The sequence below is a fragment of the Palaemon carinicauda genome, chromosome 20, assembly GCF_036898095.1.
Source record: "Palaemon carinicauda isolate YSFRI2023 chromosome 20, ASM3689809v2, whole genome shotgun sequence".
Classification (NCBI taxonomy): Eukaryota; Metazoa; Arthropoda; class Malacostraca; order Decapoda; family Palaemonidae; genus Palaemon; species Palaemon carinicauda.
Window position 1 is genome coordinate 65697137 of NC_090744.1, and position 24000 is coordinate 65721136.

General features: G+C 33.5%; 2 protein-coding genes across 9 annotated transcripts in view; one reads left to right on the plus strand and one right to left on the minus strand.

The window, feature by feature from the left end:
- The window catches only part of LOC137614297 (cytochrome P450 4c3-like), a 98019-nt gene that overhangs the window by 6328 nt on the left and 67691 nt on the right, over positions 1–24000 (minus strand). Inside the window, exon 4 of one of the 8 annotated variants that reach the window (XR_011039052.1) lies at positions 6746–6898. The exons of 5 other annotated variants lie outside the window; for them this stretch is intronic. The gene's annotated coding sequence lies outside the window, so the exon portion shown is untranslated. Of the gene's footprint in view, positions 1–6745; positions 6899–12772; positions 12796–19442; positions 19464–24000 lie in introns of those variants that run through there. 2 more of the 8 variants (XR_011039051.1, XR_011039057.1) reach the window with 2 other exon arrangements.
- Positions 369–1455, plus strand: LOC137614295 (uncharacterized). Its single transcript, XM_068344033.1, has one exon. The coding sequence runs from the start codon at positions 385–387 to the stop codon at positions 1105–1107; it is 723 nt and encodes a 240-aa protein (XP_068200134.1). The 5' UTR covers positions 369–384; the 3' UTR covers positions 1108–1455.

Below are 24000 nucleotides of genomic sequence, written 5' to 3' on the forward strand. Positions count from 1 at the left end.
GAGGTTACCAAGATGTTCAGCCTCGATCGGGAATTGGCTGAAGTTAAAATGTCTGCGGTCACTTCTCGATTTGTATACATTTCGAGGCATCGCCTGGATATTATAAATAGGGTCAAGGGTGGTGAGGTTCTGTCACTTGTGTTAGATGTTCAGGATGCTGTAGACAGACCCCGTAAGTTCCCTACATATCTCATCACTCGATATCCTGTGGATGTAGACCCTTCATTAGCTAAGGAACTGACAGGGGTGCACACTGTACGTCGTTTCCTACAGGATGGGAAGTCCATCAATCGTATTGTCATTACTTGGAGCCACCCAGATCCACCCCCGCCTTTTGTTAACTTCTCCTTCCTCCCTTGTCTACCATCATGTGAATTACGCAGAATGCCAGACGAAAAGCCATGGTGTTTCAAATGCTGGGGTATCGGTCACATCTCACGATACTGTGCTGCCCCTGAAAAGTGTGCATTTTGTGCTGCTGAGCATGACAGTCGGACCTGCCCTCATCGGCCCCCTGTACCACCCACAGTGGTTGACAGTTCTTCAGCATCAACATCAACCCCATTACTTCTACCTACACCGGACTCCTCGCATTGGAAATGCCCGAGATGTAATGAGCCTGGAGTCAATGTGTGGCATGGCTGTACCAGTCGTTCAGGCTCTGCATCGAACCAGCTTATTGCACAACAGCTTCCAGTGCCATCAATCAAACCCACTGTTACTGCCTCCTCACATGTGACTACACTTCGTAATGCTGTAGATGTCCTCAAGTCTCGATGTGACTCCCTTACATCACGTTTTGAAGCCATTGAATCTCGTTTAGAGAGCATGGATACTCGCATTGACAGTCTCGTAACCTCCTTTGACAATCTAACTTCTAAATTTGCTACTAATGATAACACACTACAATCTCTTGTTGAAGCTCAGCAGGTTGTTATCACATCAGTTACTACACTAACTGAGAAACTTGACTCACTTGCTACACATCTTGAGAGTGTTACTAATCCCCATACAGGACCTTTGCCACGGGATACACCACCAATGCATACCCGTGTCACCACTGCCTCTTCATCTAGTCGCCGTTCTTCCAAGGGACATGTTCGATAACCAAGTGAAGCTTAATATCATCTCGTGGAATGCCTGTGGTATTACAAACTGGGCAAAACTTTCTGCACTTAAGGGAATTGTACATAGTCACCACCCAGATGTTATTCTAATTCAGGAAGCTTTTGTTGGTAATGCTCAGCCAAGGGAAAAAGCTCCCTCGCTCACTGGCTATGTGTCCTACGTCCATTTAGTAAGACATGGTCTCATCACCTATATACGCACTTCAATTCAGCATAGACTTCTCCCAAACTCTGAGGATGAAGATACAACATTCCAATTATTTGAGATTACTGTTGGCGGAGGCACCATACGACTGTGCAATATATATGCAGCACCAGGTAGGATAAATACAGCCAAGCTTCCAGCCCCAACCCTTCGTGGTATGGTTTACATGGGAGATTTTAATGCTCGTCATCCAGACTTGGGAGATCTTGCTGGCACTGTGAACCGCAACGGGAACCTACTTCTAGGATATATTCGTCGAAATCAACTGACCCGTTGGGACACTGGTGGTTCTACGCATGCACGAGGTGGTACTTTGGATCACATCTTGACCTGTGGACTCGTACCTTCCGGAGTCAATTGTGTAACGGTTCCTACGCTCTTCTCTGATCACATTGGTCTTAGCATCCAATATTCCCTTCCCGCTACACCTACTCCAATACACAATCGCACTTGCATCACAATTCCGCCTAAGTACCAGCCTACGTACATTTCATATATGACTAACCTTCGACCTACATTTGACCTCCACTGTCCGGAGAAACTTTACTCCTTACTTGTTAGTACCACACATGCTTTCCACACACAATATATCAGAAAGCCTCATATCAGGCATCGTGTTAGTGCTATGACACTGGATAATCGAATTTCTCAGGCAGAAAAGAAGGCGATGGATGATGGCCTTGCCTTTATGAGACAACCAAATCCTGAGACTCTGCACCAGTATCAACTATCGAGAGATGATCTAGTTGCTCTACAGCAATGTGTACAAACAGATTCCTGGCACAAATTAACAGACAGCATCAACCATCAAACAAGCATTGGTTCCATGTGGCACCTCATCAACAGGATTGTGAAGAAGAAACCCCCAAGTGTCCTCCACCACAGCCCTGCTCAGTATGCACAGGACCTTATTGATGAGTGGTCAGCACAGTCACGAACCATCAACCTTCCAGCTCATATACAAGACTCTCTCTCTTCACAAAAAAACCATCGTGCCTTACGTCTCAGTTCCGCCTTACTGAGCAGTGATGAAGAGGATGATGTACCCATAACTAAGGAAGAGCTACGACGTGCCTTAGCAAGGACTAAGAAGTCAGCTCCTGGTGATGATGGCATCACCTATGCAGTCCTTTGCACACTCATAAAAATACCTGGCAACCCTCTCCTCCGGCTCTACAACCTCTGCCTCTGCTTGGGATATGTGCCCCTAGCATGGACTCATAGTACAATTGTACCCGTTCCCAAGCCTAGCACTGACAAATTTCGTCCTATCTCCCTCACCTCCTGTTTCTGCAAAGTATTTGAACGTATTCTCCTCTCACGCCTTATGTTCCGGCTGCAAGATAAGCTTTCGTCTAGAATATACGGCTTCCTACCCCAACGAGGAACACATCATTGTCTCATGGAGCTCTACACTCGTCTCTCCCCAACCAGTGTTGTAGCCTTCATTGATTTGAAAAGTGCATTTGACGTCGCAAATAGAGACATTATTTTAGACCAGCTTATTGATTTTGGAATCAAGGGAAACCTTTTGAGGTGGATACGTGGATATCTTCAAAATAGAGTCTCTCGTGTGCTGTTTAAGGGAGCATTGAGCACTGCAAAGGAACTTGAACTTGGTACTCCACAAGGGGGAGTACTTAGTCCATTTTTATTTAATATCCTCCTACATCGCCTTCTTTCCTTACTTCCTGATACTGATAATGCAACCATCACTTGCTACGCAGACGATATTTGCATTCATTCAACCTCTCCGGATCACTTGCAACGCTTCCTTTCTTCCTTCTACGAATCAGCATCCTCCTGTGGTCTTATCATCTCCCCAGGAAAAAGTAGAATCTTCTCCCCAAGGCCAGCAAGGAATCTACCAGAATTTACTGTGGGGAACAATGTTGTACCTTTATGCACACAATATATTTACTTGGGAGCGCCAGTGCGAATTACACCATCCATTCCAGCGAGACAGAGAGTACATCCCATTGTTCAAGATCTGCTGGCCCGGTTACAGCGACGCCTGACTCCTCTCAAGTGGCTTACTAATTATTCTGCAGGAGTATCTATCCCAGTTGCCAGAACCATATATATTGCTTTCTTACGCTCAGTGATAGATTATCTTTCCCCTGCACTATGTCAACTCTCTAGATCAACTCTACAGCCGCTTGAAAAATTCCAGAACCAAGCAATGAGACTCATTCTAGGTTGTCCAGCATCCACTAGAATTGTAAACATGCAACACGAACTCCGTCTCCCTCCACTCGTTGAGAGAATATACTCCAATGTCACCTACTTCAGTATCAAATGCCTGTATAACCCTCACCTGTCTCCTCACTATTCAAACATCATCAGAACTTCTCTCGATCTAGATGCACCTCGTCCACAACTACGCCAGGGGGGACGTACACTAGTTAGTACTGTCTGTTCAAGCATTCGGGGGCTTGACATCAACATCGTGGCAGAGAATGTGGATCATGGCCTTGCACCCTGGCAGACTCCTGTGCCAGAAATCTCTTACACTCCAGTCTCTAAGACTGACTTGCCTCAACTTCAACAACAACGTGCATTGGAGACCATCGACAGACTATCCTCGTCCCTCAGTGTAGCCCATCACCTCTACACAGACGGCTCCCTACAGCAGGATGGCAGTGCTGGATGTGCTGTTTTCTCCCCCACTTTGGAACCCCCGCCAGAGGGCTGGACAGGCCGTCGCCTCCCAAAGTCATCAAGCTCCACGTATTGTGAACTACATGGACTTCTAGATGCAGTTATTTTAATCACACGGACCAGAAATAACGGCTTGATCATCTGCGACTCGCAACCAGCACTCCAAGCCCTTTCTTCGCATAAGCCAGCATACCAGCCCCTGGTTACACAAATACATAGGCAACTAGACATGGCCAACATGAGCTCACTGGTAGTGCACTTCCTATGGATTCCCTCTCACGTGGGTCTTCTGGCTAACAACACCGTTGACCATCTCGCAAAGGCTGCCTGTCAATTGGATCCTCCAGATGTTGATGCTCCCAGTCCATCTCTCCTGTGCTGCAGAAAAATGGTGCGCCAAGCTGCTCGCTCACCTACCCATCATCGTAGTAATGCCGAGAGAGCCACCAGTATATCAATACAGCATTATGATCACTTCTTTCCTCACCAACATAAATATCGCCGCAGTGGACTCATGGTTCGTCAAAATAACGTGATTTGTGCGCGTCTTCGGCTGGGTTGGCGACCAGTTTGGCAGGTGGCTGAGCAAGATGGAGTTCCTCACTTCTCCTCCTGTAGGTTATGTGACGCACCCAACGCCAACACCCTGGAACACTATTGCCTGGAATGTCCTCTTGTTAGTGACATATTACCCCAAAGACTCACAGTAGTTGATACATGTAAAAAGTTATTGACAGATAATGATTTGCTCGATGAGATCCTCATGCGCCATCCTCACTTTGGTGGATATTGAATAATCAGCTGTTTTATTATGTTAATTAAAGATAGGTACAACCTACCTAAGAAATCAAACTAAATTTAATTTTTATTCCATATGAATTCATTTGCATAACCATAAATATATAGAAATGAGCAATATTATTGTTGATATGTACTAAATATCTGTCTATACTTTATTTTGTATTCCTTTGTATAGCCTTCAGTATATGCTATAGATATAAACAATACTGTTTAAATATGTACTTAAATGTCTGTATATAATTTTTTTTTATTCTTTAGGTATAACTGAATTACAATGTAGATGTAAACAATATTACTGTATTACCATGTACTCAAATGTCTGACGCCAATGGGCGCAATAAATTGATTAAAACAAAAAAAAAAAAATCCATAAAAATTATTTTTTTTTTTATAAAAAATCATACTGGAAATATTGTGATTGTAAAAAATGCAATTTAAATTTTTAAATAAAAAGATAATTAAGAAAATATATGTGGAAGTAACCATTGTTTTGTCGAAGCATAAAATCAATATCATTGTTTTTGATATGTAATTTTTTTGAATTGGTAATCTAGATGTTTTGTTTATATAAAAATTCTATTGACTGTAATCATACTGGAAATATTTTGATTGTAAAAACTGTAATTTAAATTTTTAAATTAAATTTTAAAAATCTGGTTTATGTTTAAGTAAAAATTCCATTGACTGTAGTCATACTAGAAATATTGTGATTGTAAAAACTGTAATCTAAATATTTAAATAAAAATATAAAAAAAAAGTCTGTGGAAGTCACCATTAGTTTATCAAAGCATATAAACAATATAATTGCAAGATGGTGAATTTTAAACAAAAATGTACTTTCAAAACAGGTGGGAACTTATACGTCAGGATAGCCACCTTAAACATAAAATAGATATGGTAAAAATGTAAAATAAAATTTTATATCTACATACGTATGGAACTTATAGATACAGTTGTATTCTGAGAATTATTTTACTTACCTAAACTCAAAACATTATTGAAGTAAATTAAACAGTTTTAGATGTATTCTCGATTTGATTGGCTATTCTGATTCGTTTTCTCTCGAGTTTTTATAATCCTTGTATGACTTGCATTAACAGATTTAATATATTCTCATATGATATATAATGAATGTAAATGTACACTAATTTAAATATATCTCAGAGATTAGATCTATTCTGTTTACAATAAAAGAATATTTTTTTTTTCATACCGTCGTCTGCTGGCTGTTCCTTTAGGTTTTATAATTTGTAAACTATTACATTTCCTGATCCCTTCATCTCCCATTGTATAGTAATCATGTATAAATACATATTCTAAACATAGCTGCATGAACTACACATGAACCAACTGTTATATCTTATAAATATTTAATCTGTATGAAAGTTAAAAGAACCTTATTTTAACATTTCTTTCTTCGGAAGAATCAGGAATGCAAACCATTCCACTTTGAATAAATAGGAATCACACTGAAATATTCTAATCATTAGTTAATTAGTTAAATCATGAAATCGAATTCTCTACATATTCTTTTTTCGTTTGATGTATGATCAAAATTACTAATGATATTCTCATTATAAGAAAATCTTACCCACTTAATTTGTTGGCAATTCTGACCACCCCCCCCCTACCCAATTCCCCCCGGCATTACAATTTTACCAAAACTAAGTCGGAAAATTTCCCCTAAGTTTTCGAATTCTACCTAAAATACTTTTTATTTAAACCTTGTTTTTTTTAATATTTCATTCGTTTTAATGTCCTTAGCTTAGATTATATAAACAAAATCTTTTTACTACAATACCAAACAAAAAATCTAAGTTTTTTTTTCGGACCAATAAATTGGCTTTTCATTAGTTTTCACTGGTACCAATAGATGGCATGAGGGAGGCTTTTTTGAGGAATAAAATAATGGAAAATTCCACTCATCAAGAAAAAAATTAGTAAATATCACGTGATTGTTTCAACCAATGGGAGCACGCCGTTCGGGACTTGCCAACGCTTCAGCCAATAGGAACACGTCCTTTGGTTCTTGTCATTGCCTCAGCCAATAGGAACACGATTTACTGGCAAACTATTGGGAATGATGGTTTGCTCTTTCAATTACCTAAAAGAGCCAAAAGATAGTTCAAGAAATGTCTATTATAAATTCAACAGAATAATAGTTTTTTTAATTATTTCGAAGAATAAATTTATATATTACAAAAGGTTTCATAATCGTCTTAATTATGCAAAATAATGTAGACAAAACTATATTCATCATCATTTTCCGGTTGTTCAAAGATCAAAATGAAAATATCGAGCGAAAGGTCTGATTTATTTTATACATACATGGTCTTATAAAATATTATTTAATTAAAAAGATAATGTCTTTTACGTGGCTATATCATACCAGTGAGTAATAAAACATGCTATTAAGTATTATATATTCCTGTTTCGTATTACAATTAGATAGAAGGCAACTGTAAAATACTTGTGATAAACGGATCAGAGTTTACGAAAAAAAAAAAAGAAACAAAAATTGCAACAAATGTTTTTTTGTATTGAACTGGGTGGTATAAGTTTTTTTTATAGCTTATATATGAAATATTTGTTTTGACATTGTTACTGTTTTTAAAATATTTTATTTCAATTGTTCATTACTTATTGCATAGTTTATTTATTTCTTTATTTCCTTATTTCCTTTCCTTGCCGGGCTATTTTTTCCTATTGTAGCCTCTGGCCTTGTAGAATCTTGTTTTTCCAACTAGGGTTGTAGGTTACTTAGTAATAATAATAATAATAATAATAATAATAATAATAATAATAATAATAATAATAATATCCCTTGATATATTTCCAATTTTAAGCATGTGGTAGTTTATGAATATTTTCTAGATATTAATATCAAATTGATATTAGATTAAAAAAAAAAAAAAAACTTAAGACTTGTGGTCCTGAAAAATTGTTTTTTTTTTTTATGAAAATACAATTACATTTTCTTAACATACATTTTTTTCTTCTTTTATAAAGAAATATTTCCTTAACAAATTATATTTTACATTTTTGTATATACAGTACATTATAACATCTAATATTGTTTTAGGCTCTTTTACTGTTTGATGTTACTTGTGCATATGTGGATAGGTTTTGAAAACAAACTGTTTTCCAAATACAGATAAATTCTTTATATCAATTTCATCCCATAATCAGACCTCAGGTTTTCGAAATCTCCTTTGGGATCAATGACCTTCGATGTCAGGATGCCAGAAAACTTCAGATCAATCAATCCATCTCGAATCTCTAAAATGTACTTTTCTTTTTTTAAATTTCATTAAGAAAATATACAGTTTACAAGTTCATTTTTACAAATACATATTTATATAAACATATAATTTATATTTTGATATTGGTTTTCCTGATGTGGTTTATAATTCATCATTAGCATATACTAATATTAGTCATATTAATATTTACATAACATAAAGACTAGCTGATAATGCAATAAATCAAGATTTTGACCAAATACAACTCCCTAAAGAGGACATTTTATCCCTTGATTCTGCCCTGTTTTATATGTTATTTCCGTAATACCCTCAGCAACTCTCTCTCTCTCTCTCTCTCTCTCTCTCTCTCTCTCTCTCTCTCTCTCTCTCTCTCTCTCTCTTTAATATTACAGGTATCATTTATTATTGGAACCTGGAAGACAATTCTAGTTATGTCTTTCCCTGAAACTTCCTATTCATTTAAATTTAACAAAAAAACTCGAATGTGTATTAAAAAAAAAGAACATATAATTCAACCTATTGATTCCCGAGCTCCGAAAAGCATCTAAAGTCTTCTGAACTATTCATGTGTACGATTCTATTTAGAAACGTTTTGGAAACAACTTTTCGAATTTACATAGGATACTGACAACAGGACTTTCTATTTAAATCTCTATCTATCTATTTATCTAATCTATCCATCTATCTATTTAATACACACACACATATATGTATATATATATATATATATATATATATATATATATATATATACATATATATATATTTATAAATTTTTATATGTATACATGTAAAAATTTATATACATATATATATAAATTTTTATATGCATATAATATATATATATATATATATATATATATATATATATATATATATATATATATATATATATATACAGTATATATATATATATATATATATATATATATATATATATATATATGTTTTTATATGTATATACATATATATATAATATATATATATATATATATATATATATATATATATATATATATATATATATATAATATAAATACATGTGTGTATGTGTATGTGTGTGGGAGGTGTATGTGTGTGTGCATAGTTTTAGGTATACAAATCCAATTGTTGAAGGGAGTCTAAGGCAAAGTTTAATCAAATATGAACTCCCGTAGTTACTCTTCAAGATGGATACACAAATAAAATGCTGAATCCCTCAATAAAAATATTGTCGTTGACCGTCCATACTTAATTTGCTGGACGGAATAACAGAGGCAGTTTATATGAAATCTCCCGCTATATCACTTCCGATGGACCGAGTATCGACGTATACTTCGTCCGGCATAAATTTCTGTCTCTTATCCGGAAACCTCTGTGGATTTCATAGCCTGGAATGTTGGTTGAAAGATTTTAGATCAGGGATTTTACCGAGTCTAGGATGAGCGAGGAAGAATTTTCATACTTGTAATATTTTATATGATGTCTTTTTGAGAGAGAGAGAGAGAGAGAGAGAGAGAGAGAGAGAGAGAGAGAGAGAGAGAGAGAGATCATAATCATTTACCACTGTATTCCAAATTGTATTATCTTAAACCTTTGAGAATCGTGCAATGCAATCATCTACATTAAAAACAATATTTCATATTATGTGTTTTGGGGGGCAGAGAGAGAGAGAGAGAGAGAGAGAGAGAGAGAGAGAGAGAGAGAGAGAGAGAAGGAAGGGGTCAGAGATCCCATGTTCAAACTTCAAATAACAACTATAATCCATCAGTATCACATAAATATTGCTGATTTTAATCTCTACTTAAATATGGAATGTCTCTTTCAGGACGGACGAAAGCTGGTCTCTGGAGATTTGAGTTGAAACATTGTGGAAATCAGAACTTAAATGATGATGAATTGATTGTATTATTTAAAATTTTAAGTATTTTTTTCCTCAGAAAATTTATGTTTTCAGAATATACGTTTTTATAAAGCTTTGTAATATACGTATATACATATGTATGTATACTATACTTAGGTTGAATGTATAGTTATATTTAAACAGATTACATATATATATATATATATATATATATATATATATATATATATATATATATATATATATATATATATATATATATATATAAGAGAGAGAGAGAGAGAGAGAGAGAGAGAGAGAGAGAGAGAGAGAGAGAGAGAGAGAGAGAGAGAGAGAGCATGATTTTACCATAATATTCTAGTTAACAGAATTAATAATTCCTAGATAAGTCCAGTCGTGTTGATAGCAAAATATTAATTAATAAGCGAAGTATTATTGATAACGTCCTAATATAATATTATATTGTTTATATCATTGCAAAATCGAAAAGGTAAACCCTTATTGGTTTAAAGCTTTTAGCAAAAAATGCGAATAAACACTAATGTTTTTTCCACGAATTACATCACCCGCATTTTGATTTTAATTTTTACCAAAAAAAAACTAGGTTTTATATAAATCTTAGAAATATGATATTAAAGTATTCTATGACTTTGAAGTGGTTATATTCTAATGTGAAAATGTGTTTACTAGCTAATGTTCCAAATTCACATATTTTCGAATTCTGAGTTCATTTAGGGGTAGTGCGTTTTAATGTTTTTATGATAAGTATATTTACAAAATATTTTTATTACAATAGCTAATAAAAAACTAAGGTTTATTCTATTAATAAATTTGTATGCCATTCGTTCTTGGAGGTACCAAGAGATGGCATCAGGGAGGCGTTTTTGGGGAATAAAATAATGGAAAATTCCGCTCTCTAAGAACTACTACGTAAGTTTCACGTGATTTCCATTAGCCAATGGGAGCACGCCCTTTGGGACATGTTAACGCTCTAGCCAATAGCAAGACGCCCTTTGGGACTTGACATCGCTGCAGCCAATAGGAACACGTTCTACTGGCAAACTATGAAGAAAGGTTATTTGCTCTTGCCTGAAAGAGCTAAACACCTGTTCATAAAATACCAGTTACACAAATTCACCAGAATAAGTTTTACGAATGATTTCTTAGATTAAAATATATATAACTTGTAAGTTTCATAATAATGTTTATTATACAAGACGATATAAGCTAACGCAATAATCATAATCATTGACCAGTAGATCAAAAGTCAAAATGAAAATATCGAACTAAATATGTGATTTAATTACCCATACACTTCTGGTGGGTTTTCAAAAAATATCTGCAATTCATATGAATTATTCTTTAATTTACAAAAAACATATATATGCAATTTTCTTTTTACCATTAGTTGCAAGGGTAGTGTAAGATAATTATTTTAATTATGTGTTTGTATGTGTGTGTGTGCGTTTGTGCGTGTATACATATATATAGATAAATCTTTGTATCCTTCTATACTATACGGAAATCAACCATGGGAATATATATCGACTAAGAATTCTTTCATAATAAGTTCTCCTGGCATTTACTAATGAGCTAGAAAGAGAGATATAAGGGCTTCTCAATTCCACTACATATTCCTTTCGGAATCAGGAATCTGGACTTAAACTTGAAATCAACTCATCTCCACCATGAGAAAATATTAATCAGTTTGTAAGACGTTGCTGTCTATGATAATCATTTATCAGTAACGAATGTGACTTTAATAGGTGCAGAGGAAGTATTAACTTCAGTTTCGAAAATATATCGAGATACAAAAACTGATGCGAAAACCTACATTTTGTTTCCATATAATAGAACAGTAAAAGGTTGCATTGAAAAGTTAAACAAAAGGAGTAAATACATATCCATGTTTTGATACGTGTTCAGTTTAAACAATCATAGAAATGGTTTGCCAAGTTAAAGTTTATTAATGGGAAAACTATAAATTTAGAAAATGGTGTTAATAATTTTGCAATAATATATTCAAATAAGCTGGTGATATAATTATAAATTCGTAGCTGTACCTGTGAAAATAACTAAAGCAACTAATCGAGTCTCTCGATAACTTGTAAATTACCTTATGAATTTTTTTCCTTTTATTATGAAAATACAGTAACATTTTATTGACTTACATTTTTCTCTTTCTTTTATCAAGAAATATTCCTTTACAAATTATATTTTACATTTTTGTATATACATTATAATATCTACTGTAATATGAAAAAAAAAATCACAATTTTATTATTTTTTTAAATATGGTTTTTAAGTTAGAAATATACTGATCTGTGAAAATGCCTTTTACATGATTCTTATATCTAATAATATTGACATTAAATGCATTTAACATTTTATTCTTTATACACTTATAATTTGCTGTTCAGCACTTATTCCCAATTGTCTTGCCATCCAGATACTTGAAATAAAATCTGCTATTATTACTATTGCTGTATTTTCATCCCTTTTTGAGTTAGCTTCAAAATCTAGTTTTATAATCCTTAACCTGTTATTAGTTTCCAATTTACAACATTTTCTAAGCAATTCGAATACCCAGGACAACAAATTCTTAACCAGAGGACATAAATATACCAAATTCATATTAGTTTCTATGTATCCACATCCGCATTCCTTAACACCTTTTAAAATCATGGGTGCATGATGTGACCTCGAACATGTATTACCCCTGCGGTAACATACTTCCTCTTTAATACATGAGACAGACTGCAAGGAACCTACGTGGGCTTGAATCATGACCCTGGAGATGAGGAAAGTCATCCACGCAGCATCATTTGCTGTTTCCTTTAGCACAATTGAAGAGATCCAAAGCATGTGGAAGTTTCCAATTCAGGATGCTCATTGCTATGGGGCATGAAATTCAAAGATTTTATTTTGGAGTACGAAGGGAATAGCCTCTGTTTTATTCTAATTATACCAGAAATGAGGTTTCATACATATTATTATTATTATCATTATTATTATTATTGTTGTTGTTGTTGTTGTTGTTGTTGTTGTTGGTGTTATTATTATTATTATTATTATTATTATTATTATTATTATTATTATTATTATTATCTGTAAGTACCTCCGTGTATCAACTAAGGAACGCAGTGCAGACTATCTGGAAGTTTCAACAGAGAGAGAGAGAGAGAGAGAGAGAGAGAGAGAGAGAGAGAGAGAGAGAGAGAGAGAGAGAGAGAGAGCGAGAGAGAGAGGGGGGGGGGCAGGCATTATAGCCATGTTCATGCTTACATTACATAAATCCTGAAGCATAATTGACCTTATTCGCTATTATTATATCAAATTGTTGTCACCTCAAATGTCGTTGACTAAGAGGAGACTATACAAACAAGCTTTGGATATTAACTGTCCCATGTAAAAAACGGAATCAATTCATTATGTTGAACCTATTCGCTTTACAGCCAGTAGCTGTGCACTGTATAGTTCGGGATGCACTGGGAATTCTGAAGAGAAGGGTTTTATATCTCGGTTTATCAAATGACATTAATTAGCAAATAAAGATTCACTTATTAACTATAAAAGACTGGTCTAGAAATAACACGTCAATAATATTATATAATATTTTGACAGAAATTACTGCAAGTTATACATATGAACATGTAGAAGTTGAACAATTATAACCCCCCCCCCCCCCCTTCTCTCTCTCTCTCTCTCTCTCTCTCTCTCTCTCTCTCTCTCTCTCTCTCTCTCTCTCTCTCTCTCTCTCTCTCTCTCTCTCTCTTTCTATTCATACGATTATATCTTCTTACGGTCAGCGATTTAAAAAATACACATATTACCAAATTAATATCAAAGCCATATTTTTTTTGTTCTTAAAATCTACATAAAGCCTACTAATGAAGGTACCATTTCTTATGTATCTTAAGCTTTGATATACATTCACACACACACACAAACACACACACACGCATATATATATATATATATATCTATATATATATATATATATATATATATATATATATATATATATATATATATATATATATATATGTATGTATGTATATATATATATATATATATATATATATATATATATATATATATATATATATATATATATATATATATATATATATAATGTCATAACTTTAAAATTCGTTTTGAAAACTCCCATAAATTATGTTAATTAGGTCAAAACAGATGCTAAACAAAAATAACTAATTGTGCCTCAAATTGTGTTTTGCTTGATGTCTCTTGAAGTAATTAACGTGAAAGCATGACGGAATTATCAAGCAATGGGTCTTGATGAATATATAATGCTTGTTTACATGTTGCTTTTGTAGTATTAAGTCTTATTATTCCTTAGGTTTATTGATTCATGAACTATAAATATACTATTTCATTATTTGTTTCACTATTTTTTTTTTTTCAGTACAAAAGTTATGAAAATTTTATGTTGAAATGCAAACCAGTAATTTTTTGTCATGTAAAATAACTCTCTACGTAATTGGCCGTTAATGAATTGAAAAATGCACAAATGTACTGTTTCATAATTCTTATAGCTATTTTTTCTGTAAAAAACATTTATTGAAATTTATTGAAATTCATACCACAGTATTTTTCACAGTAAATCCTAACTCTGTTTTAATTGAAAAGTCAAGAATTTGAATTTCAATGCACAGTTTCATACAGGTGTGTATATAATCAATTGTCTGTAGACTGTTTTAATACAACGCCTTTCCATTGGAGATTGGTAAAGAACAGATTCATATGGACAATGTATGAAATACAATAAGTAAATGATAGTTTTGGATCAATGGTACGAAAGTATCATAAACTCCTCATCAAAATATTGTCACAGTCTCTTACATTTAATGCATAAAATGAGTTTAGATATCTTATGTTTATGATATAATAAATGTGTATATTTCTCTCTGTCCCATTTTTATTGTGGCATACAAATTTCTGTTATATTTTCCACGAAGAAAATTGAAAAAGAATTGCGATTATCAAAAAACATTTTTTTTTCTCGTACCAACTAGACAACGGAAACATGATCCTTCTTCGTAAAAAGTTTATGAAAAGAAAATTGATATGAATCAGAGAATTGATGAAAAAATAAATAAATAGAAAACTTTCCCTACAACAGTTTTCCCTGAATTGTGTATGAAAAATGATGTACTGGTACATGTCGAAATGAAATTTTGTTTTTTCTATACATGTGTATATATGTATATATGTATATATATATATATATATATATATATATATATATATATATATATATATATATATATATACATAAATATATGTATATATACAGTATATATATATATAATATATATATGCAGTATATATATATATATATATATATATATATATATATATATATATGTGTGTGTGTGTGTGTGTATTTATATATGTTATATATATATATAAATATATATGTATATATATATATATATATATAGATATATATATATATATATATATATATATATATATATATATCTATATATATATTATATAAATATATATATGTATATATATATATATATATATATATATATATATATATATATATATATGTATATATATATACTGTATATATATATGTATATATATACGTGAGTGTGTTAAATGTCATTTTTTCAAATCTTATTCAAAAATGAAATTAAAGGCCGAATCACAATAACAAATACATCTGTAAAAACCATAAAATAATGGGTAAGGGAAAACCTAAGTCTCTCTCTCTCTCTCTCTCTCTCTCTCTCTCTCTCTCTCTCTCTCTCTCTCTCTCTCTCTCTCTCAGATGAAGTAAGCCGTGTCTTTAGTTAAGATTCACAGAACAAAGGTGAGAAGCCGACCGGATCGAAAGGCCTCTATGAATGAATTTAAACTAAATTCGCACAAAGCACTGGGACCTAGGAGGCCAATCAGCGCTCAGATGCAACAGGAAGAAAGCCCTGCACTTGCAATGCAACAACAACAACATTCAGACAAACTGAACAACAGATCCCAAGTGGAAGGGGAACAGAAGAAGATGGAAATCAGCGCTAAGATGCAACTCTGGCAAAGTCTACAATTGCAATACGACGCTGAAAGGGAGAGAGAGAGAGAGAGAGAGAGAGAGAGAGAGAGAGAGAGAGAGAGAGAGAGAGAGAGAATATCATTGGCCTATTTGAAATAATGAAGTTGCTAATTACTTTGACACTTTACTGCTCTAATAATATCAAGTTCTCTTGCTTGAGGGTACACTCGGGCACACCACACTATTCTATCTTATTTCTCTTCCTCTTGTTTTGTTAAAGTTTTTATAGTTTGTAATGGAATTGTTTATTCTAAAGTTGTTACTCTTCTTAAAATATATTTTTCCTTATTTCCTTTCCTCACTGGGCTACTTTCCCTATTGGAGCACTTGGGTTTATAGCATCCTGCTTTCCCAACTAGGGTTATAGCTTTGCAAGTAATAATAATAAAAATAATAATAATAATAATTATTAATCATAATGATAATAATAATAAATGCAATTGGTGTTTAGCTTTACAATTAATATCTAATGTTAAAACATCAAAGTCACTTTCTACATGAAATTTTATCTATATAGAATCAAATTCAAGGAGAAATCCAATGCAGCTGAACTCTTGATGTACAGAATATTTGCTGGCGGCTATAGTGGAAAATATAAGGATTATTATTATTATTATTATTATTATTATTATTATTATTATTATTATTATTATTATTATTATTATCAATTAACCCAGATCCATGAAACCTATTGCGCCGAGAAGGGGAGCAAGATAAAGATTCATTGTTTAAAGATGAACAGCAATAGCTATAACTTATGTTTTTACTTCTCCTGAAATGAATGTAGTAGTAATTATTGAAGAACATTGAAACCATAAGACAAAAATCTAAAAAACATGTGCAACAAATTTAAAATACCTTCGAATCTCTATATTTTCTTTTAATCGTATCAAAGACTGAACTACCAAACTATTCCTTTGAACACAAAACAAATCAGTTGCAAAATCTATAGCAAAAGTTTATCTAAACGGAGGGATTAATTTTCATATAAGGTGTCAATGAGAATGGTAAATTAACCGTAATATGGTACCTATCAATCTTGGCATTGGTGTGTTTTAGGTTTGGTTTGGCTTTGGTTTGGTTTTAGTTTGGTGGTTTGGTTTAGTTTGGTTTTAGTTCTAGTTTGGTTTTAGTTTGGATTGGTTTTAGTCTGATTTGGTTTGAGATTGGATTGGTTTGGTTAGGGTTTTGCTTAGTTTAGGTTTGGTTTTGGTTTAGGTTTGGTTTTGGTATTGGTTTGATTTTGGTTTTGGTTTAGGTTTGGTTTTGGTATTGGTTTGATTTTGGTTTTGGTTTATTTTGCTTTGGTTTGTTTTTTGGTTTATTTTGATTTGGTTTGGTTTTTGTTTGTTTCGTTCCAGTTAGGTCTGGTTTGGTTTTAGTTTGGTGGTTTGGTTTGGTTTTAGTTTGGATTGGTTCTAGTTTGGTATGGTTTTAGTTTGGTTTGGTTTAAGTTTGGTTTGGTTTTAGTTCTGGCTGAATTTTGGTTTGGTTTTAGTTTGGTGGTTTGGTTCGGTTTTAGTTTGAATTGGTTTGGTTTGGTTTGGGTTATGTTGGGTTTGATTTGGTTTCCTTTTTTGTTTTGGCTGTGGTTTTGGTTTGTTTTTCTATTTAGTATTAATTTGGTTTTGATTTCTATTTGGTTTTGGGTTTGGTCTGGTTTGGTTTGATTTTGTTTGGTTTGAATTGGGGATTAATTTGGTTTTGGTTGTAGTGTTGGGTTGGTTTTTAATGGTTTGACATGGTTTGGTTCCGTTTGGGTTTTTTGTTTGGTTTGATTCTATTTTATATTGGTTTGGTTAGGTTTTGTATTGATTCGGATTAGTTTGGTTTATTTTATGCTGGTTGGTTGGTTGCTTGCTTGGTTTTTGTTTAGTTTAGTTTGATTTTATCTTGTTAGTATTGTTGGTTTGGTTTGGTTGGTTTTGTGTGTGTTTGTATCTTTGTTTGTTTGTTTGAGAGAGAGAGAGAGAGAGAGAGAGAGAGAGAGAGAGAGATTCAAGGGTGACATTCAGTACACACTTGCCAAAGATTCCAAATCTTTTTTTATAAGGTGAATCAACAAAAAACTTTACTAAACACAATCAAGTTGAGATACTTTGACAGAGTGTGTCCACGAACACGTTGTCCAAGGAGACAATTTTAAAATAAATTTAAAGCTAAGATTTTTTTCTTGATACTAGTTGTAATTTGGCAGTATTGTGTGTATGTGTGTGTGTGATTACACGTGTGCAGAGGCATATATATATATATATATATATATATATATATATATATATATATATATATATATATATATATATATATATAATATTGAAGAAAGATTTATATAGACATGGTTGGAGGAATGAGTTGAAGATTAAGGGTTAGAGGAAGACTGTGGGAGATCTAGTGTTGACATCCTGTTGTAAATCTTAGAATCAAGTGATCTATGACTGCCTGGTTGAATCTTTTCCACTTCTCTTTGAGGAGGTCTCTGTGGTTTTAGGAATTAGCTGGAGGCTGTTGATGACCCAGACCTGCTCTCCTAAGCTGGTCCCATAGATGTTCAATGGGACTGAGATCCGGTCAAGCAGATAGTCAGTTCAATCTACATATAACTTCTGTGGCCAGGCTTTCTTGCACCAGCCTCGCAAAATACAGTAGATTACTGGGATGTCGTCATTAATTAAGAAATCAGGAACCACAACACCAGTGCAGGCATGGAGAATAGGAAGAATAATGTCATTCCAGTACATTCTGGCATCAATTGGCCCCTGCTGGAACACATGAAGGTCTGGGTGACCCCAACACTCATTCCTGCCCATACCATAATACAGGAACCACCGAAATAGTCCTGCTCAACAATGGCACACTCAGCAAAACATTGCCCACAGGCCCTCCATACCCTATGGTGTGTGTCGTTGGAGGAAACACAAAACCTCCACTCATCAGAGAAGAGTACACATGACCAGGCCTAGATGTTCCAGTCTAAAAGCACAAAACCAAAGGCCAACCTTATATAATGGTATCTGGGGATTTAAGTCGAAGAGCCGGGCATCTTGCATTCAGGCCATCAGCACGCAATCTGTTCCTTTTACTTTGGACAATAACACGAACACCAGTTCTGGCCTAACGCAGGGGTTCTGCCGAGTAGGTGTCCTCAAAAACTGATCCTGAGGAGCAGTTGGAGCACAGGGACGTCCTAAACGTGATCTATCGTGACACAGGTCCTAATTCAGGGGCTTCACCGAGTACAGATCCTCAAATACTGATCCTGACGAGCAGTTGGAGCACAAGGACCTCCTAAATGTGATCTATCGTGATACAGGTCCTAATTCAGGGGCTTCACTGAGCAGAGATCCTCAAACACTGATCCTCAGGAGCAGCTGGAGCACAAGAACTTCCTGAATGTAATCTATCGTGATACAGGTCCTAATTCAGGGGCTTTGCCGAACAGAGATCCTCAAATAACGACTGAAGCAAAATGGCCATTCTGAAAATCAGAGAAATCTCTGTTGGAAGTCACTTCTGCAACTCGGGTAATACTAGGTAATTCAAGGCTTAATCACAAACACAAAAAGAATATTATAAATTCATGTAACTAGTGTTGATATCTACTACTAACTTAGATGTCAAATGTATGTAATTTCGAAAGGAAAATACTTTAGAAATCATTAAAAATAATTATAAACATCATGATGATATTTTCCTTGATTCCAGTTAGTTTCTGCAAATATATTTGTAAATGGAAGAAAGAGTAATTCTGAACATAGAATGTTCTATGAAAATATGCATTCCAAGGCTTCATTTTCCGGTGTGAATATATCCTTAGCAACAGCTAGACCCAAATTAGATGTGCACATTCTTATGGACTTGAGGGACCCTCATGAATGGCATGGACGAGGGACAGGATTATGCCCAAGAGGCTGATACTATATGCATAAGATCGGCGTCCTATTAATCTCTCCATTAAGCTAGAACCAGGGAGGACCAGGCAAAGGCTGCTGATGACTCGGCAGGTAGACCTGTAGGCTAGTCCCCGAAGCCCCAGTCCCTAGCTCACAAGGATGGTGACGTTACAGACACTACTAGAAGCTATCGAGCTCAAGCGGATCTTGAACTCTCGTCCAATAGATTGACGAGCAGGGGCGTTTTAAATAAGCTACCATAACCCAAGTAGGTAATATCACCTAGAAATAGATGCTTGCAATAACAAATTAATTGTAGATATGAATAAAAGAATTAACAAAGTGTTGGAATTTTCATACAACTGTAGAAGTCTAAAGGACAGATTATATCTATGTGAATGTGTGCTCAACGATTCACAATGGATACCAATGCAATTATAAACTTGGTATAACCTACTCATCTTACTAGCAAGTAAAAAAAAAAACTCTAATTATACCTACTGAGCCTAAGGTGATGCATACATGATGCTTCGCAGGTAGTATTAGCCGAAAATGTATGCTAACGATAACCTTCTTCTAGAAACTTCAAAAATATCTTTCATTGAAGGACCTGGAAAAGACTTTGTCCAGACAGATGCAGATGTCATTGAATCAGAGGAGAAATATGTATAACTGCATATGTAAATGATTCATAGCAAGTAACCAAGACGTCCATGACTGTGGTTTCAGTTCATCCCTGACCCAGCAATTCAGAGAAGACCCATTGAAATCTCTTATCAGGAGTACCTGAAGGGAGGTAAATAGCCAAATATAAGCAGCCACTATTTCGTTGATTTATATATATATATATATATATATATATATATATATATATATATACATATATATATATATATATATATATATATATATATATATATATATATATGTATATATATACATATATATATATATATATATATATATATATATATATATGTATATATATACATTATATATATATATATATATATATATATATATATATATATATATGTATATATATATATATATATATATATATATATATATATATATATATATATATATATATATATATATATATATATATATATCACTTTCTAAGTGGGGATACATTGTGACAAAAGTGTTTGTGTAACGCCATGATCAGCAAAGCTGTATCTGCCAGGGCTACCCATACTAGGTTGGTTTGCTCTGAGCGATCAAATGAAAGTTTCCCATCATCACCGATCCACATTGGCCAGCGTGGTCATGAAAACTGGCCAAACCCAACGTGAATAAAGACATGTCTGAGGCCTTTGTACTGCAGTGGATTAGAAATGGCTACCCTTGTTATCGTTGCGAGTATATATATATATATATATATATATATATATATATATATATATATATATATATATATATATATATATATATATATATACAGGGACGCAAAGGTATCAACTCAATTTCTTATAATTTTTATAGAAATAAACATTTCTCTCTCTCTCTCTCTCTCTCTCTCTCTCTCTCTCTCTCTCTCTCTCTCTCTCTCTCTCTCTCTCTCTCTCTCTCTCTCAATTGCAAAGGATATGTTTTAGTATATGTACCTATTTTCCTAATATCTGAAAAATAAACTGTCAAAAATACCTTCAACGTAATGGATTTCTCAGGCAAGATTTCAATTTTCAAAAAATAAACAAAACAAGATGAATTCGATCAGGGAAATTGTTAAAATGGTTTATCTAATTAACCATCAAAGTAAACAAGAATTTTATCACCATATTCACTATTTAAATTGCATGATATATTCATAAAACTATATAGAAATAACTTTGATTTGCCTTTGCTTACAAAACTGTTAACAAAACTTTAGATCAATATGAAAAATGCATTCTTGAGCCGGTAGATGAGTACCGTATAAGCATAAGTATCGTATAAGTATAATATGGGCTTCATTTATTACCTATTTGTGCAATAACTGAAATATAATATCTATTATATTAAAGGTTTTATTCTATATATTCATTCGAAAGAAAGTACCAAAATGAAATTTTCCAATGGTATTTCATGAACTGGCATTTGGCTCTTTATCCTAGTTGAAAGAGCAAACCACTATTCACTAACAGTTTTCCAGAATGGCGTGTTCCTATTGGCTAAGGACTGTTTCTTTGCCTTTGCCCGAAAGGAGCGTTCCTATTGGCTAATTTCCTTACCGTTGCCCGAATGGAGCGTTCCTATTGGCTAAGGACATTGAAAGGTAACTCCCAATTCGTTCCTTATAGCCGAATTTTCTTTCTAATATTTTACTTCTAAAATGACCTCACTGAGGACATCTATTAGGACCTTTAGGAACATGGCCAAGTTCACTAAACCAACTGAAAATTTATCGTATTTTTTATCTAAAAATACGTGTAAAGTATTTATTACATATAATAGTTGAATAATATATGAAATGAATATATTTTACACAATAATAATGTCTAGATAAACATTATCTTGATATTTACGAAATAATCTTAAAGAGAAATACTCGTATACAGTTTTGGCAAACTTTATTTAGCACCTCAGGAGGGGGCTAGAATTGCCAACAAATTAATTAGGTAGAATTTCTAATTCAGAGAAATTTGAAACTCACTTGGATGACATAGAAAGTGGAAAATATATATTTTCAGAATTTAATTTCATCGCCCTGCTAAAGAGGTTGTGGATGAAATAATTAGCCTGATTGCTTTTCTTTCAAAGTAAATAGGTTGGCTACTCTTATCACTGAGTGGACAAGGATATAAACATTATATTCTTTTAGCTTTTAACTTTTATAACAACATAATATTTACAAACAAAATGGTGAGTTCAATTAATTATTAACACTTTCTATTTCTATATATGAAGACAAGTCAGTGATAAAGGCAGTAATCAAGACATATAGTTCTTCACAAACCCTTTAATCTATATTCGAAAGGAACAACCTGCAAACGAGACTATATCAGAACAGCCAAGAATATTGTTAGTATGTCTTCAATTATGGAGGAACTCGACATATTAAGCATTATTAAATTTACATTATACTTCATTTAGATTTTTATGTTCAATTTGAATAAGTATTAAAAGGTTTACCATTTCATTTTTCTCAACATTTTAAGGTTGGCAATCTTGATGTGTAAGAAATCTTCTATTTAGAACGTAGTATTTTCCTTTTGAAATTGGCTATTTAATAGAACGTATATTTCACAATCTAATGATATGTTTATGATCATGAAGATATATTGTTACCATTTTGTCAGAAACTATAAAATAAGATCAATTTCTCATGCATGAAAAATAGATGGACTTAGGAAGTCACCTAATGGAAAAACTATAGTATATTTCTCTCAAAAAACATTAAAGAAATTCTATAGGTAAATATGCATCAGCATTCTAATATTATGTGGAAATTCTTCAAATAATAGAAACAAATTCTGAATTATTTTGAACGTTATTCAAAGGTTTAAAGTATATTCAGGAACAAAGTTCTGGTATCACTGAAAATGGAGGAATCTATACCAAAGGAATACCAGAGTTTCCAATTATCTACGTTACTATATACAAATATATGGTAATTATAACCCAATATAAAATATAAAGAGAAAAATGTGGAAGTAAAGTGCAAGGTACGTGAGGCAAAGAGGGCAGCTGACCTGAGGTGGGATCAGGGATTGGGTCATTCATATGAAGAGAATAAGAAGTTTTGGAAAGAAGTGAAGAGAGTAAGGAAGGCTGGCTCAAGAATTGAAGAGACAGTGAAAGATGGAAATGGAAGGTTGTTAAAAGGAGAGGAGGCAAGGAAAAGATGGGCGGAATATTTTGAAAGTTTACTGAATGTTGAGGATAATAGGGCGGCAGATATAATTGCTGTTGCAAGTGTTGAGGTGCTAGTGATGGGAGATGAGAATGAGAGAGAGATTACAATAGATGAAGTGAGGAGAGCACTAGATGAAAAGAGAGTAGGAAAAGCGTCTGGTATGGATGGTGTGAGAGCTGAGATGTTGAAGAAAGGGGGTGTGACTGTACTTGAATGGTTGGTGAGATTGTTTAATATGTGTTTTGTGTTGTCAATGGTACCAGTAGATTGGGTTTGTGCAT